Source organism: Sardina pilchardus, chromosome 13 (genome assembly GCF_963854185.1).
Source record: "Sardina pilchardus chromosome 13, fSarPil1.1, whole genome shotgun sequence".
NCBI lineage: Eukaryota > Metazoa > Chordata > Actinopteri > Clupeiformes > Clupeidae > Sardina > Sardina pilchardus.
In genome coordinates this window covers 10,419,796-10,437,295 of record NC_085006.1, presented here as the reverse complement: position 1 = coordinate 10,437,295, position 17,500 = coordinate 10,419,796, and the positions used below count along the sequence as shown (strand labels likewise).

Genomic DNA, 17,500 nt, shown 5'->3' with positions numbered 1-17,500 from the left:
GTGAGTCTGCTTGGATCGTGAGGGAGACGGATAATGCATCGACGCTGACAGCTTGTCTACTTCGTCTCGCAGACTGTTCACATGGCTGTGTTGTCTGGCATGGCTTGTTTTTTGAAATTGTAAGAAGACGTGCCAGCGGTTTCTTCCCACCGTCTCTTTGGCAGTGTCTGGTCTCCGAAAACCCCTGTGAAGTCCTGATGGAAGTCACGAGTTGTAAACAGAGATTTAAGCATTCGAGACAGAGAGCTGTAAACAGAGATTTAAGCTTTTGAGACCGAGCTTTTGCATTGTAAGCAAGTTGTTTGGGACTACCTAAGAGCATGTGTGTGAGAGAAAGAAGAGCCAGCTCCACCTTGGCAAAGGTTTTAGAGGACATTATTCTCCACAGGTTGAATAGGAGAGTAACAACAACATCCAAAATGACCCCTAACTGTTCACCCCCCTTGTGCCTTAGACATCCGTTTCATCTGAATTAACTGCTTCAGTAGAGCAGCGGGGACCAGAATAGACGTGTTTTGGTCGCAGAGCGCCCGTCCGACACGCCCCTCCGGCTGACCTTGCCGTCGGTGAGGGAGTAGCGGCACAGCCCCTCGCCCGGCCCGGCTCACCACAGCTCACCTCAGACCGAGCGGAGCAGCAGGAGTCTGTTAAAGCCGCTGGTGCCGTCAGACAGACAGCAGACAGACGCTCCAGCCTCCAGACTCGTGCCCACAGCCCAGACCACAGCCGTAGCTCTACCCCTGCCAATGCCACCCCTCACTCGGGCCATATGGCTTAATTAAAGCAGCGCTGCTATTAAAAGGGCAAGATGAGAGGAAAGCAGAGCACACATGCAGATGTTGCATGCCTGAATTTGTATATAAAAGCTCCAATTAGCTCAACTTTGGTCACAATATCTGGACTTATTTTCCTTTACGTAACAATGCATATGTTCATGTGGTTATAGTTACGGTTGTGCAATGGCATGAGATAGAATGACACACAACACACATTTCAAAAGTTGACTCCACTGTCTGAAAATAGCCTTTTTACACTCTAAACAGTGAACTGAATCACATCATATTGTTACTCCTATAGCATATAAATGGCATGATATCGCTGTATTGTAGTGTAATGTGTGTACCAAAGCAAATCAGATTAGAGCATAACACTTGGGTCAAATATATGTGTAACACCATTAAAAATCCATTACAGAAAACGTATGGTCTTTATCTCATCTAGAAGTGTTCCTATTGGGCCATACTGTACATTAATGCGAGTTTCTCATTTAGAATATGCAGTTCAGACAGTAGCTATTCGAATAATCACATGACAAGCAATGATGGGTAAACTGCATCAACCCTGGCTGCGCTGGCTAACTAGGCTGTAGTGAACATTGGGTACTCTGATTGATTGAAGTATGGATTGAAGGCAGCTCGCCGGTCTGTGTGTCTAGTGTTCTTGGTCTGGTCTCAATTAATGGCTCGACTGGAAGGGAATGAGGAGCAGGTGCTGGGAGGAAACAACCAATTAGCTGAAGCCGTGTAAGAGAATAGAAGAGCCCTCAGTGACCACAGATATATTAGTGCTTTTCCGAATTGGTCCTTTGATTTGGTTGATAGAAAAGCAACAGCGCTTCCCTGCTCTCTGAATGAAAACAAGCTCATCGAAGCATATGCTGCTCGGTACTCCCCCTTCCCACAATAGTGAAGGCTTCTGTAAGACATTTTAGTTCTGGAGTTTTGCCTTCATGGCCGCCCAGTGGTCCCTTGCCTGCCTAGTAATCACATTCAAAACTGCCTTTGAAAATGGAGAGACGAGCGAGAGCCCGACCCATGCACCGAGGTCAACCCATATCAGGCCTGATGAAAGAGCTGCGGAGTCTTGAACAGCCAGATGCTTTGTGAGTTCTCTCTACAGAACACTATCTAATCAAGTCTCCTCACTGACAAGCATGTCAAGTGCTGTCCAAGTTGTTTCTTTAAAGCAGCACAATGTAGTTCTTTTACCTGAAAATAATGGCTTCAGACTGGTATTGCTTCAGACACTGGTACTGGGACTGATGGTATTGTGCTGTGTAACTTCATTGTACTGTACAGGAACATGATCCTTTTCATCAGCTGTCAACACAAAGGGGTATAGACTGTTTCTTGCATAGTGTTGATTTAAGGACAGTTCTTGCATAGTGGTGATTTAGACAGATCTTACATAGTGTTGATTTAAGGACAGTTCCTGCAAAGTGCTGCTTTAGAGACAGTTCTTGCATAGCGTTGATTTAAGGACAGTTCCTCCATAGTGCTGCTTTAGAGACAGTTCTTGCATAGTGCTGGTTTAAGGACAGTTCTGGCAGAGTGCTGCACACATTCGTGTTTACCTTTTAATATATCCCAAAGCTGGTGTCATATAACTCTGGCAGCTTTTATGAAGTGTAGCCATAACCTCACCCCATATACCCAGCCCTCCCCAAACCACTGCAAACAGTATAGATCAACAGGTTGGACAGGTTAGTTAAAGCCCAGTTCCTAGTACTTACGCAAACTAATCAACATTGCTTTTCCATGAATTAAATTGGCATTACATAATGTCTCCTAGTGTGACTCTGAACGAAATCTTTGATATCCATTTCCTTTGTACCTAATTCACTTTATTGAGTGTGCTTTTGATCTACTTCAACTGGGCTAGAACAAAGTAGAGAGAGCGCTTTTCCAGCATGCACAATCGATTCCTCTCAGTGCCAAGTTTGCCTGATAAACAAGTCACAGACTAATTGCTTTTATTTGAAACCGTTTCTTTCCATACCAAAGGGAAATATGTATTTTATTTTGTGTGTGTGTGTGTGTGTGTGTGTGTGTGTGTGTGTGTGTGTGTGTGTGTGTGTGTGTGTGTGTGTGTGTGTGTGTGTGTGTGTGTGTGTGTGTGTGTGTGTGTGTGTGTGTGTGTGTGTGTGTGTGTGTGTGTGCGCGCGTTTGTGTGTGTGTGTGTGTGTTGGTAAGCTCTGTTACTGAGACAGCATGTGAGGACCACTGGCTGGTCTCCACATTTCTTTCCAGTTATAAATAGCCCTCACACCCCTGAGAGCATGTCCAGATGAAGGAGGGGGCCATCCTGACCCTCAATACCCCCCTCCCCCCACACACACACACACACACACACACACACACACACATTCCCATCACTGTGCAACAGGAGGGAGTGCTGGCAGGAGGGAGTCCTTGAAGAGCCAAAACCCATCTTTCTGCCTCCCCCAGACGCCTATCTCTCTCTCAGCCCCCCCCCCCCCTTTTCCCAACACCACCCCCCCGCAGTCACGCACAGACCCCCTCCTCTTTCTCTCTCTACACCCTCTACACACCTCCTCTCAGGGAATCCATCACTCTCGGGACACATCAATCCTCTCCCTTCCCTCATCATCGTTCGCTTTCCAATCAAAACCGTCTTTAGCGCGTGCGGCACCTTGTCCAGGCCCCCTCGGCTGGAACGATAAGCGCCTGTGTCCCCACGCTGGGGATCAATCAGGGATGACAGCACCGGCTCAGGGTGTGTGTGTGTGTGTGTGTGTGTGTGTGTGTGTGTGTGTGTGAGTGTGAGGTGGGGAGGTGTGGGGGGGGTGCATGGCCATGACTGAGCCAGCACATCTCCTCAGCAGCGGTAGCGACAGCAGCAGCAGCAGCAGCAGCAGCAGCGTTCTCCTATAGGACGGACAGATAATGCAGAATTCTGCAGCAGTGACACGTGTCGCTTGAGCTGTCGCTGGGTTTTGTAATGATGCTGATAATGGCTCTCGTGGAGGCAGCTCGCAGAATCAGATGATGCTCTGCAGCGCCCTACCCTGTTAAGCCCTCAAGAAGGCTGGGGGGAGGGGGGAGGGGGGAGCTGGGGCTTTTGAGGAAGGGACACCAGAGCTCATGTCTCCCTGGCTTCCACGACAACACACCCAGATGGAATGCCCCCCCCCCCCCTCCAGCTTTGTGTGTCCTCGCCTAATTCGCCCCCATATTAGATCCATTAGTGGAATCATTTGAGCCCCAGTAATTGTGGTTCTGGAGCCTGATCGAGTTGGCTATTGAGTTTCCACAGCGAAAAAAAAAAACCCCATATTAAGCCAAAAATAGCTTGCACAATTAAGACTTAATTGGCAGGAGTAGAGGGACCGCTTGTGCCCCCTCCATCCCATCTTTCTCCCCCTCAGTCCACCCCATTCTCTCTCTCAGTCTCCCTCTCCTTCTCTGCATCCTCACATCCATGGAACGTTAATCTAGTCACTGCCCTTGGATTTTCTATCTCCAGAGCTCCATCTATGCATTAAACAGGGAGATACTGTACGTACTGTAGCTGGAAGATTAGGTCATCATCATAATCATCGCTGTCGTGTTAAATTGATTAGTATTGAATGAAGTCTGATTAAAAGTAATTGAGCACCGAGTAATAATAATAATAATAATAATAATAATCAGCATCTTTATTTGTATAGCACCATACACAGAATGCAGCTCAAAGTGCTTTAGATTCGTACTAGCATTTAGCACAAATTAGTGTGTGATGCTGTGCATGGTAAACAGTCTAATCAGATAATCATGTAGAGCAAGAAGGTAACAAGTTGATGAGAACACTGTACATTCCTCTCGAGTTGTTCAGTGAGCAGCAGGGTGCTAGATGGAGGTGATTATACCTGTAGACCTGTGTGAATATGAAAGCGGAGACCGGGTGAAACAGAAATTAGAGCCAAGAAATTAGTTGGAATTTGTGGAGCAGTTCCTGTAGAGTACCTTACTGCATATCTGATAGATCAGAGTGAGTCAGGCAGGGTTTCCTGTTCCCTTTCATACACTACTGCCTGTCCTCATCCTCTCTCTTACTCTATCCCTCTCTCTGTTCCTCTCTCTCTCTCGGTATCTCTCTCCCTCTCCTGTCTCTCTCTCTCAGTATCTTTCTCTCTCTCGGTATCTCTCTTTCAGTATCTCTCTCTGTCTCTCTCTCTCTCTCTTGGTTTTCCCTTGGTCATGCTGCGTCTCCAGAGCCCCGCCTCTCCTAAGCAGAGACAGTGACGCAGGAACTGCTTCATTACCTCACTGACAAACACAAGGACACACACACATACATACACACACACACACACACACACACACACACACACACACACACACACACACCTCTCACACACACACACACACACACACACACACACACACACACACACACATACTTCCACACACATCGTCTCCCTTATGCATTTGCACTTCTGGCAATCTGAGTGTGTATGTGTGTATGGGGGGGGATGCTTAACCTGCGTACTGTATGTGTGTTGGCGTGTTTAATAAATGTAGCACCAAGGGCCCAGTAGTGTGATGCTTCTCTTCTGAGCCCTCTCTCCTCTGCCTTTTGTGGGTGTGAAAAGCATGCAGGAGATTTCACTTTCCCGCTGTCCTCTGTGGAGGACTATGCGTCTGGGGACGAGCTTGAGCTGGACTGGAAAGAGCTGACTTCATTTTAAACATCACCTCAGACCACCGCTCCCCTCACCGTCTCACTTTCCCTCTCTCTTTCTCTCTCTCCCTCTCTCTCTCTCTCTGTCACTTGCTCTCATACTCTCTGTGTCCTGCTTGTTCGACCAGGACAAAACTGTGAAACAGAGATGCCGTCTACAGTCTACACTAACATACTGTTTGTCACTTTCCAGTCTTCTTCTCATCTACCTGATAGGTCATCTAAGCTCAGGTACCGGAGCAGAATAAGGACCACAGGAGTTCACAACAGTGAATTCGTCCTCCGCATGTGGAGCGCTGCAATCCAAACAGTTGATAACACTTTATCATTAACCTCGTCTCAGCCTCGCACATGTTTATACTTGAGGAGGTGTGTTTTATTGTGTTTTTGGCACCGCGCGGCGTCTTGACCCACGATTTGGCTCAACCCCTCTCCGGCGGCCCCTGCTGTTTATGGCCTGCGAGAGCCTCAAGCTCTCTGCCCGTGGCTGTGCGAGCAGCGGCTGGCAGAGGACACAGGGCTGTATTGTGCTGGGGCTGACCCAGTGGAAAAAGGGAGACAGGAGAGCATGACTTTGTTTTAAATGGAGGAGGAGGAGGAGGAGGAGGAGGAGGAGGAACTGGGCCATGACTGCTAGTTTCCAGAGGCCCGCTGCCTCAACCCATGGGCCCAGCTGGGGTGTGTGGAAGAGGGAGCTAAAAGCGCCTGCTGTCTTCTCCCTCTCTCCCTCTCTATCACTCGCTCTCTATCTCTCGCTCTCTTTCACTCTTTTTCATCTCGTCTCACTGTCGTTGTCCATCCCTCCGACACTCTTACTCACTCGCAGCGTTCGTCGGCCGCCCCCTCAGCCCACTCACTTTAGTCTCATCTGTGGATGAAACAGAATGGAAAGTTTAGTAACCACAGGCATGCAAAGAAGCCTCTCATTTCCTCCTGTCGGTGGCGTTGTATGGGAATGGTGTCAACCTGCGTGAGTCAGTGGATTAGTTCATGGAAAGGTTGCCATGTCGGTGGCCCAGCCGTACACCTCCTAACAACCGGCACCAGTTGATTATCCTTTTTTTCCCCACTTTATTTCCATGGTGACCAATGGGCATTGTTTGCGCTAGCTTCAGTTACACACTGCGGTCGGCCAGTCATTTTGTGCTTTTAACCTGGCGTTTATCCATTTGTACTTTTAAAAAGCGGCTCCTATGACCTATGTTCTCTCTCTCTCTCTCGCTCCACTCCATGACTATTTTCAGAGCCATAGAGAGGGAGAAACGAGAGAGGGGAAAAGACAGATAGAGAGGAGGAGAGAGGGGAAAAGACGGATAGAGAGGAGGAAAGACTGAGCCGGTCTGTGGGCGGCCGGTGCTATTAGGCTCATTGAATATCATGGGAGGAAATGCGTCTGGCTGCCTCCTGTTAGCCCCGCAGGCCAGGCAGCTAGCTGGAGGTGCAGACCATTTGTCTCCGGGACGCTGCAGTCCCTTTACCACATGATCATGTTCTGTGGAGAGCCCAGAGATTCTTTTCTCTCTCTCTCTCTCTCTCTCTCTCTCTCTCTCTCTCTCCATATCTCTCTGTCCGCCTCGTCTCTCTCTTTCTGTTCACGGAGTGCTGGCTCACTGTGGTGGGGCCGGTGGTGCTTCTCAGGAATGTAATCAGGCTTCTCATACCTGACTAGGAGATTCAGACTGGAGTTTTGGCATGATTAATGACCCTACTGTGCTGTGCTGGTCATTCTCTCTCTCTCTCTATCTCTCCCTCTCTCTCTCTCTCTCTCCCTCCCTCTCTCTCTCTCCCTCTCTCTCATTGTCAAGGGTACTGCAGTAGTCTATGTTGTAGTGCACTAGTCTTTTACTGTGGAAAGTCTACCACACCACTTTGTTAAACTAATGAAGTAGTGTTGCCATGCCTTACTCATTGTGTGTGTGTGTGTCTGTGTCTGTGTGTCTGTGTGTGTCTGTGTCTTTGTGTGTGTCTTTACAGGAAGCAAGAACTGCTGAACATCTCAAATGTTCCCCTGGGAGAATGCCCACCATCTCCCCCTCGCACGGCACCACCCACCATGAAGGTAGGTCTTGACACACACACACACACACACACACACACACACACACTGCAATCATGTCCGCAAGAACTCCCCACCTGTCTCCTCATAATTTGAGACTTACTCTCTCTCTCTGGAGAGCGAGGTTACTCTCTGATTGCTCTACTGACTTTGAAGAGAGGCAGGCAGGGGCCTGACCCGAACCAACACCATCTTCAGCTTCCTGCAATTTACTATTTTTACCTGCGCGGCCACTCCAACTGGTGTCTGTGCAAACAAGTGCTGCAGCTCTTTTAAAACGGCACCTCTGGGCCTAATAGACTTAAATAGAGGGTGCTGTGGAGGAAAGAGAGCGGTCAGGTGTCACCTTGAACTGCGTTAGCTCTTATCAACAGAGGGGAGGGGAAAAACTCGGAAGAGATAAAAAAGAGGAAGTGAGGGGGAGTAGAGGAGAGAATTAGTGAAGGTGAGAGAAGGAGGGAGAGAGAGAGAGAGAGGGAAAAAAGAGAGAGAGAGAGATTCAGTGTTGTCATACGGTGTATTCAGGGAGGGGAAATTAACATTGTCCTGAGGTGAAAGCCATTTTCACTAATTGTGAGGAAAAATCACTCCAACAGCTTGTTAATAACTGGCTGGGATATTAGGAGAGTTATTTTTGCAATGACGCAAGTGGGAAGTCAGAGTGAGCCACCTGCTGAAACGTTGGCCCCAAGGCGATCCCTTCCTCTTCATCACCATGACAGCCCTGTGCCATATTAGACCATAAAAAATACCGCAAACAGGGAAACAAACAGGGAGGGAGACATTAAAGTGAGCACTCTGACAATTAGGAGAGAGAGGGAGGGAGAAAGAGAGAGAGAATGACAGAGAGATAGATAGAGAGATAAAGAGCGAGAGAGAGAGAGATTCAAGGTAGCGAGCACACCGGCTGTTAAAGTGTCCTACACAGTGCCCATATTTCATTATTTCGGCCATCGTCTGTGAAACGGCAGGCATCAGACTGCAGCGGGGGGCAAGTCTTGCAAAGAGTCGTGTGGAGAGGCAGCCATTTTGAGGCTGGACCTTTCTGGGGCACTCTGTTACCCCTGTGGAGGAGATATGGTGTGTGTGTGTGTGTGTGTGTGTGTGTGTGTGTGTGTGTGTGTGTGTGTGTGTGCGTGTGTGTGTGTGTGTGTGTGTGGAGCAGGGCGGTTGTGGAGCAACACGTTAGTAATGGAATCCTCTCCACGCACCTGCCTCACCTGGATGTGCGACTCAGGCCCATTAGCACCTGCTCGGTGGGTGCTGCCGGCAGACAGGAACAATAGCTGGTGTGGGCGAAGCTGCTGGTGGAGTTTTCATACACGTGTGTGTGTGTGTACAGTATGTGTGTGTGAGAGTGTGTAAATGGTCTTGAAAAAGACAATGTGTGTGCTTTTTTGTATCAAGTTTCAAGAGAATTTGTGTGTCTGTGTGTGTGTGTGGGGGGTATCTGTGTGTTTCTTTGCATGAAAAGTTGTAGTGTGCACTGAGAGTGAGTGGCAAACAAAGGTAGAAAACTCGCTCTGTGTGTGTGTGTGTGTGTGTGTCTGTGTGTGTGTGTGAGCATATATCCCACTGCGTTGGCTCATTCATGTCCTGTCTGTGAGAACCCTCCTCCTTGGCAAGCGCTGGCGTATCTGGGTGAAAGGAGGAGAGGAAGCGGAGAGCCTGTGGCTCCTCGATAAGGTCTTAAGTGCTGCTGTGTGCACGGCCGCACACCAGGGCCAGGGAACGGGAACGTGAGATCAAATATCTGCCGATGCACTGGTAGGACAGGTTCTCCTGGGAGCGTAGGCTGTCCTCACCTGTCCGTCCTGTTAGAGCCGTGGGAGCGGGCAGAAGCCGGAGGCACCAGAACCGCTTTTTTTCCCGAACTCCATTACAAGAAGGACAAGGACATACACTGTGTCTCTCAGAGGGTAATGAGTGAGAATTGCTTTTTGTTGCGTTTTTTTTTTGCTATCATGTCGTTTTGTTTGAGGTGGAGGTGATTTGTTAGGTTGGCAGTGTTGTCTCGGGAGAGCACTGCGGTACCCGTGGTGCGGTGGTGCAGTTTACAGAAGGGGGGGGGGTCACTTGCTGATGGAGGCAGGCGGGTGAGATCATTACTCTGGCTGATTTAATTAATGTGCCCTCTCAGGGGGGGGGGCCTGGCAATGAGAACCGGTCCTTTAGATAGACAGAGTGCAGAGCAGGAGGAACACAAGTCAGTCCGATGCTAATCCTCAGACTCTTAGATACTCACACTGTGTGTGTGTGTGCGTATGTGGGGATGTGTGTGTGTGTGTGTGTGTGTTAAGTTAACAATTGGCATCTGACTTACTAAATCATTCTGTTGAGTTCAGTAACCTTTCCTGATGACATGTGAGACTATACTATTGTTCAGACTTGGGGGTAGAGTTGAGTCAAGGCATGTCTCTCTTCACACTAGGGCTGAGGGATTGCCAAAGCTAACGTTGCAGGTAGAGTGCAATAACTTCCTGTTTAAAGGATTTTAATATCCTCCTGGATTTGGTCATTTCCCACACTCCTTGTCTTTCCAATCCCGTTCTCTCTGTCTGTGTGGGCACATCCCACTCCAATGTTCTCACGTTGTGTGTGTCGTCTTAGTGGCGTGCAAGTTTAGAGTTGGGCACTCCCCAGCATGACAGATTAAACGTGTCGCTGTGGTGTCTCCCAGCCTATCCGCTGAGCCAGCTGATTAGGACTTAGCCTTTCTGTTTCCTAGTTAAGGAGCTGAGCTAATGACCAAATCCATATGGCTGGAGCAAAGCGCGGAGGCCAACTTGACAACTTTTTCCGGGATTGGACTGCTCAGCTCTGTGTGGGGCAGAGAATTGGAAAGATACTTTGTGTGCTCTGAAGTGAAGTGTATTTGTATATGTGTGTGTGAGTGTGTGTGTGTGTGTGTGTGTGTGTGTGAGAGAGTGAGTGAGTGAGTGAGTGAGTGAGTGAGTGAGTGAGTGAGTGAGTGAGTGTGTGTGTGTGTGTGTGTATTTGTATATGTGTGTGAGTGTGTGTGTGTGTGTGAGAGTGACTGACAGAGTGAGTGAGTGAGTGAGTGTGTGTGTGTGTGTGTGTGTGTGTGTGTGTGTATGTGTGTGTGTGTGTGTGTGTGTGTGTGTGTGTGTGTTTCAGTACATATCTTGAGGATGGGCCTTGGGCTGCCTGTGGCGTGTGGAGGTTGAGTGCTGTGGGGGGATTGAGGGCAGAGCTGCTTGCTCTCTCAGCAGCCAGCTGGGCTAATCTGCAGCTCAACACAGGCCCCCACAGCAGGCGGCTGCCTCAGATAACAACTCTCGCTCAGCGTCACTGCAGTGGAGCAGCGACGGCATAAGAGGAAACACACACACACACACACACACACACGTACAGACACACGCTCTCACACACACACGTCGGAGAAGGCTTCGCTGCAGCGGCTTGTTGGACCTTTCGTTCCTCATCTCGTCACACTCTCCACCACTTCCACCTGGTTGCCGTAGCCGATTGATAATTACCCACAATGCCTACGGAGGCTTGACACAGCTGCCGAGCGTCGCGCTTGGCCGGACTCTGCCCTACTGGTGGGAATTCACATCTCCAAGGTTATCAAGGCAAGCCCAGCCACTTGTGAGTCGCGCTTTGTTTACACTGCGGACCAGCCCGTGTTCTTAGCTGATGTATGAGGTTAAATATTAACCCTGCCCCCCCCCTCCCTCCCTCCCTCTAGTTGAGTGGCATTCTCACCTGGTGTGTACACACCGACGGTGTCTTTCAGAAAGGCGCAGCGAGGAATCGCGTGCGGAAGACCCTTCTTTTTATGAGCCTGATATGCTGCTTTTAAAGGTGAAGTGAGGTGAGACTCTTTTAACAGGGCTTTTAACAGGGCTTTGCTGTGATGGAGGTCTCTACTTGCTCCTTTTGCTTACTTAAAGCATTAGGGCTCATTCCCTTATGCATATGTGTTACCTCTAGATGTATTGCTTAATGTTCAAACAATCATAGGACCACGTTTGAAGGATTTTAGCATTTGTGTATATTCAGTAGGCCTACTCACGTTGTCAAAGTCTCAAAGATCTCTTCAGCTCTACAGCCTGTTATTCCAGACAGCCTATACGTGAACTCTGTGGCATGATGGACCTAGATTAGCCACCTGATGCTCATCAGTCATTCTGCTCTGGTGTCTTCTCTTGTTTGTCTGTGTCTGTAGGAGAGCGTGTGGGGTTTCCCTTCTAAAGCTTCCGGACAGATTGTGAAGCATATTTTACAGTGTTTTTTTTGTGTGGTTTTACTATGTGGTCTGTTGTACAAGTAAAAGGAATGTTGCACCTCAGGTAGAAGTTAAGGCTGCTTACAAGGTTAAAGGAACATTATGCAGTTCTTTTACCTTAAATATATGGCTTTAAACTCATTTTGATGCTACACTGACATATAATATGTATAAGTGTCTGACTTTACCAAAACATGTCCGGAACGCTTAATATTGTTTCATGTAATGTTCATGTATCATGACTCTTTTAGTCAGTTTATTACTAGCTGGGTACCGTCTCAGTGCTAAATGGCATTGAATATCGACACCAAGGGGCCTTGATGTAATTTCTTCCTTTTAAGGTGTGCGTGTGTGTGTGTGTGTGTGTGTGTGTGTGTGTGTGTGTGTGTGTGTGTGTGTGTGTGTGTGTGTCACACTTGGCACAATCTACACAGGACATAAAACACATCCTTGAAAGAAAGTGCCTCCTTTCATTACTATTCAGCAGCTTCCTTTGGCCATGAACTCTCAGAATGTAGTAATATCAAAAGATTGCAAATTAGTTCCTTCTTTACCCTCTCTCTCTCTCTGTTGTTTGTTTACATAGGCGTGTGAGATGTGTCCACTGAGGGACTATCTTCTTATGGCTGCTTGCCAGGCCCTGGGGGGTATTTCACAAAACCAAGATAGGGGATTTAGACAGGCTTACTGGGTTATCCTGGATGAACATAGCCTTGACTTGGTTTCACAGAAGAGATCACATATAAGTTACCATGGGAATTTATACTTGGAAGCTAGCCTGCTCCCGACCAGGCTAACAGCCAAGCTAAGTTAATTCTAATGGTAATTACATTATCTGATTGGTTCTGCTAGCTGTCAGTCCAATCAGACCTCCATGCGATTTTTTCAAAGAGCTGTATTCCATTTATATATTATTTGCTACTTGTATTTACTCGCAAAACACAGCAGAATGGCTGCCTATACCATATGGGTGTCATTTAAATTATGGTGGCCTTATAATACTCGTTGTTTGCTTCTTTTTTGACGGACGTTTGATGAATAGCCTACTGTAGTAGTTGGTTGGAAGTGGAGGGGACATTTTTCGAAGGTGTTTTCAACTAATTCGGCCTTTAAGACAAATTAAGATAATATAGGACATACTTTGTGCATCTTTGCGGTGGCAAAGAGCTTTCTTAATGACGTTGCGTGCTGAGACGAGGAAGCTCTCACACGTGGGTGCATACGTAAATTTGCATTCAGTTGATCTGCCACACCTACTCCCGCTATGTAACAGAAATACTCATGATTCCCATCCAAAAAAGTACAACTTTACCTGGTTGTTAGTCTATATCAAAAGCGGTTGTTCACTTTGTGTGCAAGACGCTATTTTTCGCGTCTTTTTTATTCCCACCGTGAGTTATTTGGGGGAGAAACGAGAACGCGCACACATACCGAATAACTTACACCTGGCTTGACCTAGCCGCCTCAACTCATCTGCGCTCAGCATTAGTGAAACGTATTTAGCATGTTTACTTTGACCAGGCTTGGTCAACCGCGTGTGTCGTCACTTATCTTGGATCTACTTACTCTGGTTTTGTGAAATAGGCCCCTGGTTGTGTGGCAGAAAGACTGCTATTGGCTAATTACACACAAGACTTTGGGCAATTTATTCGAGCAATATATTGAACATTGATGAACACTGAGCAGCAACAGGATATTATTGTTTGGCCTTTCATAACACCATAAAACATCTTTAATCATCTTTTTTTCCAACCACAGCAATAACGTTGCCTATTAAAAATGTTTTCGAGATTAGATTGATTTGCTTGGTTTAATTGCAAGTATCGAATCAGGTGTCCCATCCTTCACATTACATTTACACTATTTGAACATTATTTGGGCTTTCCCTTCATTATAACTAATGATTGCAGCTTTTTCATAATACAATATTCTGACCTTATGAGCTGTTGTGTTCAGCTGTTAAACTCATCATCTCACTCTCTCTCTCTCTCTCTCCCTGTTTCAGTCAGCAGAGTTCTTCGACATGCTGGAGAGGATGCAGGTAAGACTGACTGTTCTCCCAATGGTGTGTTTGCCCTGTAGACCTTGGCCTTACGTCCTTGCTTCTTACTCCGTCTTTTGACTATTTTTTCGGAAAAAAATTCTCATCAAGCGCCCTTCTGAAACCCGCAGAAGGAATAATTATTGTGTCCTTCAGTTTCGTGTCCCTGAAATGTTCTCTCTCTCTCTCTCTCTCTCTCTCTCTGAAACCTGGGACCACAGGCTCCAATCTGTGGCCTTGATTGAATAATTGCCCAGTAGGGCTGAAAGAACGCTTCATTTGGAGTGCATAGATTTCTGTGCGTGTCGAGCTCCAGCAGGTCTCTGTGAGTGGGTGATATAAGGGAGGGAGGGAGGGAGGGAGGGGCGGCCACTGACTGTCACTCTGCCCCGTGCGCCACATGGGTTCAGTGGAAAGCATTAGGAGGAACCGTGGAAACGGATCAATATGTGCCAATGGCCGCTTTAGCCTGCGCAAGGACACTGTGGTGGCGGCTGTCTCGTCCTATGTTCTTTACGACACTCGCATCGACCAGCACATCTCTCTGTCTCTCTCTCTCTCTCTCTCTCTCTCTCTCTCTTTCTCTCTCTGCCTCCCTCCCTCTATCAATGGAAGAAACAAGCTTGAAAGACTTTTTGCACCGTTTTCAAATGGATGATCAGAGGGCTAAGTGTCTCGGGGGTTGTATCGAGTGGAGGGCCTGCTGTGATCAGGCACTGGCACAGCTTGCATTAAGGACCCTCAAGACACAGCAGCACACAGACACTCTGCTCCAAGACGCCCCTAACTAATAACCAACATATTCACACATACTGACTCACACACTCACTCCAACTGTCTACAAGAGTTTGGAGTCCTTCTTGTCCTCAGATAAGAGTCCTACTTGTATGATTGGCTACTTTCACATTTAAGTGCTTGGGTTCATATAATTGACTGTAACATTAGACCTTTGTGGAGTATGCAGTAGGTAGCCTATAGCACTAGACTAGGCCAACTCCCATGTTTATTTTTAAACCACCCATCCCGATTTCATCTCTGTATTGTGTACTGAAGGGTTTTTCTTCCACAAACACTTCAGTCCAGCCTGGCACCAGTCATTGTGCAATTCAGGATGTGTCAACAGAAAATCCATACTCCCTTGAGCATACAAATAGAGCCTGTTACCGTGGGAGCAGGTCTGAGTCTCTCACACAGAGTCATCTTTGCATCAGTTCTCTCCTGCGGGAATATTTTATTTAACACTGACCTCCTCCTCCTCCTCCTCCACCACCTCCTCCTCTTCCTCTTTGACACGCTGTCCGCTGGGACCAGATCCCCATGGCCGAGGAGACTAAACCCACCCAGAGGCATAAGGTGCGGAATGCTATGTCCAGTCACGTTCCTCGCAGCAGTGGCTAACGGCTAGTTGGCACCACTGCTGTGTCCCTTTTCCCCGTCTCAGTGTAGCTGTTCCCCTGTGGTTGTGCCGTTGAATGCCCCCCCCCCCCCCCTCCTGTCTATCCACCTTCCGATTTTTTTCCCCCCTGTCTTGCTTCCTTCCATGACAAATGACCATGATTGTTCACCCCTGCTAACCTCTGGCTCGCTCCCCGTGAAGCGCTTTTTATGAGATGGAGATTTGATTTGATTCTGTGGCATAATACCCGGCGTAGGCTCATAAAACCCGCCTCGAGGTCTCGCTAAAGTGCAGACGGAAGTATTATCTTTCCGAAAATAAAGAAGCGCTTTTTAAGGGTCGGACTGGGGGTTGGCAAGATATCATACCCTGTTTCGTTCCGACGTGGTGCGCTTGGTGTCGTCATCCTTGTTCGTGATTTGTACCGTGACCACCCCTCTGATTTATGCCATTCATTTCTGTCATAGCGGTAGTTTTGGCTGAGCTCATTGATGTATTAGTTGGCTGTTCAGACATCAGTATTCAGCATCATCTCTCGTCTTCTCTCTCAACAGGATGACTACATCCCCTACCCCCGGATAGAAGATGTGAGTCACCCACACACATAAAACACATACACATCCACAAACAAACACACACACACACACATCCACACACACACACACACACCACATAGAGTACAAACACACATACACGATCACACAGTAAATACATCAGCTGTCGCAAGGACCCAATTACAAGTTCAAGGTTTATTTGCAGTAAACACACAAAGCTGCCCTTTTCACGAGTGCTTTTATTTGTTCGGCCTGTTTGCTCTGTTAAATGCCATTGACACTGCTCACATTTAGAAACCGCCTCATCCGCATTCAACACAGGACACGACACGACCCCTTAACCTCTCCAACACCCATCCATCTGTCCATCCACAGGTTCTGGAGAAGGGCGGCCCCTACCCGCAGGTCATCCTCCCCCAGTTTGGGGGCTACTGGATCGAGGACGCCGAGGCCCCCGTGGGCACCCCGACCTCGTCGGACAGCAGCTTCTGCGAGGAGGACGACTGGGAGGGCATGAGCCCCGGCGGTGGCTTCGGCTACCGGCTGGAGTGCAACAGCATGGCGCGGGCCTACCGCAAGCACTTCTTGGGCAGGGTGAGCCACCACAGGAGCTTGAGGTGTCCGTCTCAGTCCCTCAGTCAGGAATAATGAGAACTGGGGGGGATATAGTCAGGATGCCCTGGAGTCACCAATTAGGCGTTCGTCAGTCTCATTTTTAACATGCTTGAAAACACTGACATTTGAGGGGTTGTTGTTGTTTTTTATCCCATAAACAAATGCCCACTCTTGTGAATATTCCCGTTCTTCATTTTCTCCGATTTCTGATGTTCCCGTCATTAGAAGTCGCTCTGTGTTGCTGGCCATTGTGTATTCACTTCAGCCAGACTTCCTGAGCCTTCCTCGGCCAGCTGTCCCTAAGCCCAGGCAGAGAGGATGACTAAACGGGTGGTGCGCACTCACAGCCAGCAGCACATGACTCCTCCACTTTCACGATCAGTGTGATGGAACACCAGACTTCCTCGCTGTACAGGGCCTCAGACTGTTAGCCAGAGAAGAAACTCAAAATAGCTTATGACTCATTCTTCTCCTCCTGCTTGTCCATTTTTCTTTTCCCTCTCTCCCTTTCTTTTCCCTCTCTCCCTCTCTCTCTTGCTCTCTCTCCCCTTCATCCCTCCTTCCTGTAGGAGCACCTAAACTACTACTGCACAGCTAGCAGTGTTGGCAACCTCATCATGTCCCTGAAACACGAGGAGGCCGAGGGTCAGGAGTTCCTGCGCATCATTCTGAGGTAGGACTGGGCTCATGATCACCTCCAGGTCCCCCAACTCCATTAGCCCTCCATCCCCAGGCCAAGAGCCTTCAGGGTCTCGCTTCACATAGGGCGCCTCTCATTCGTCTTTTAATCTATCCTCCCTTCCTTCCTTCCTTGGTCCTCCGGTTCGTTCCCACTGATCCATAAAGAACACTGGATAGACTATCCCATTGTTGCCGCCCCATCATTCTTTATCTCGATCAGTGGGAACGAGCACTGAGGAAGGAAGGGAGGATAGATGAGAGGCACCCCTTGTCTGCTTGTTGAGTGGATTCAATGCTCGGACCCCTAAAGGTGTACGGAACTTCATCCCCAAGTGCATTAAATACAGTAGGTGACTGTGTATGTGTGTGTGTGTGTGTGTGTGTGTTGTCCCTTCAGGTCAAAGACGAAGACGCTCCACGACAGGATCTCCCTGGCTGGGCT

At 48.2% G+C, this 17,500-nt stretch overlaps 1 protein-coding gene across 15 annotated transcripts in view; it reads left to right on the top strand.

Moving 5' to 3' along the window:
- The window catches only part of rap1gap2a (RAP1 GTPase activating protein 2a), a 36,521-nt gene that overhangs the window by 5,064 nt on the left and 13,957 nt on the right, over nucleotides 1-17,500 (top strand). For 2 of the 15 annotated variants that reach the window (XR_009941202.1, XM_062553169.1), the window contains exons 2-8: nucleotides 7,438-7,522; nucleotides 13,777-13,812; nucleotides 15,124-15,165; nucleotides 15,763-15,795; nucleotides 16,138-16,356; nucleotides 16,947-17,050; nucleotides 17,456-17,500. The exon at nucleotides 17,456-17,500 is cut by the window's right edge and continues 34 nt beyond it. Coding sequence is in view for 14 of the 15 variants with exons in the window: in XM_062553169.1 (XP_062409153.1) it covers nucleotides 7,438-7,522; nucleotides 13,777-13,812; nucleotides 15,124-15,165; nucleotides 15,763-15,795; nucleotides 16,138-16,356; nucleotides 16,947-17,050; nucleotides 17,456-17,500 (564 nt within the window). In the remaining variant the exon portion in view is untranslated. Of the gene's footprint in view, nucleotides 1-7,437; nucleotides 7,523-9,244; nucleotides 9,439-10,864; nucleotides 11,132-11,238; nucleotides 11,358-11,711; nucleotides 11,836-13,776; nucleotides 13,813-15,123; nucleotides 15,166-15,762; nucleotides 15,796-16,137; nucleotides 16,357-16,946; nucleotides 17,051-17,455 lie in introns of those variants that run through there. The other 13 variants (XM_062553172.1, XM_062553174.1, XM_062553175.1 and 10 more) reach the window with 13 other exon arrangements.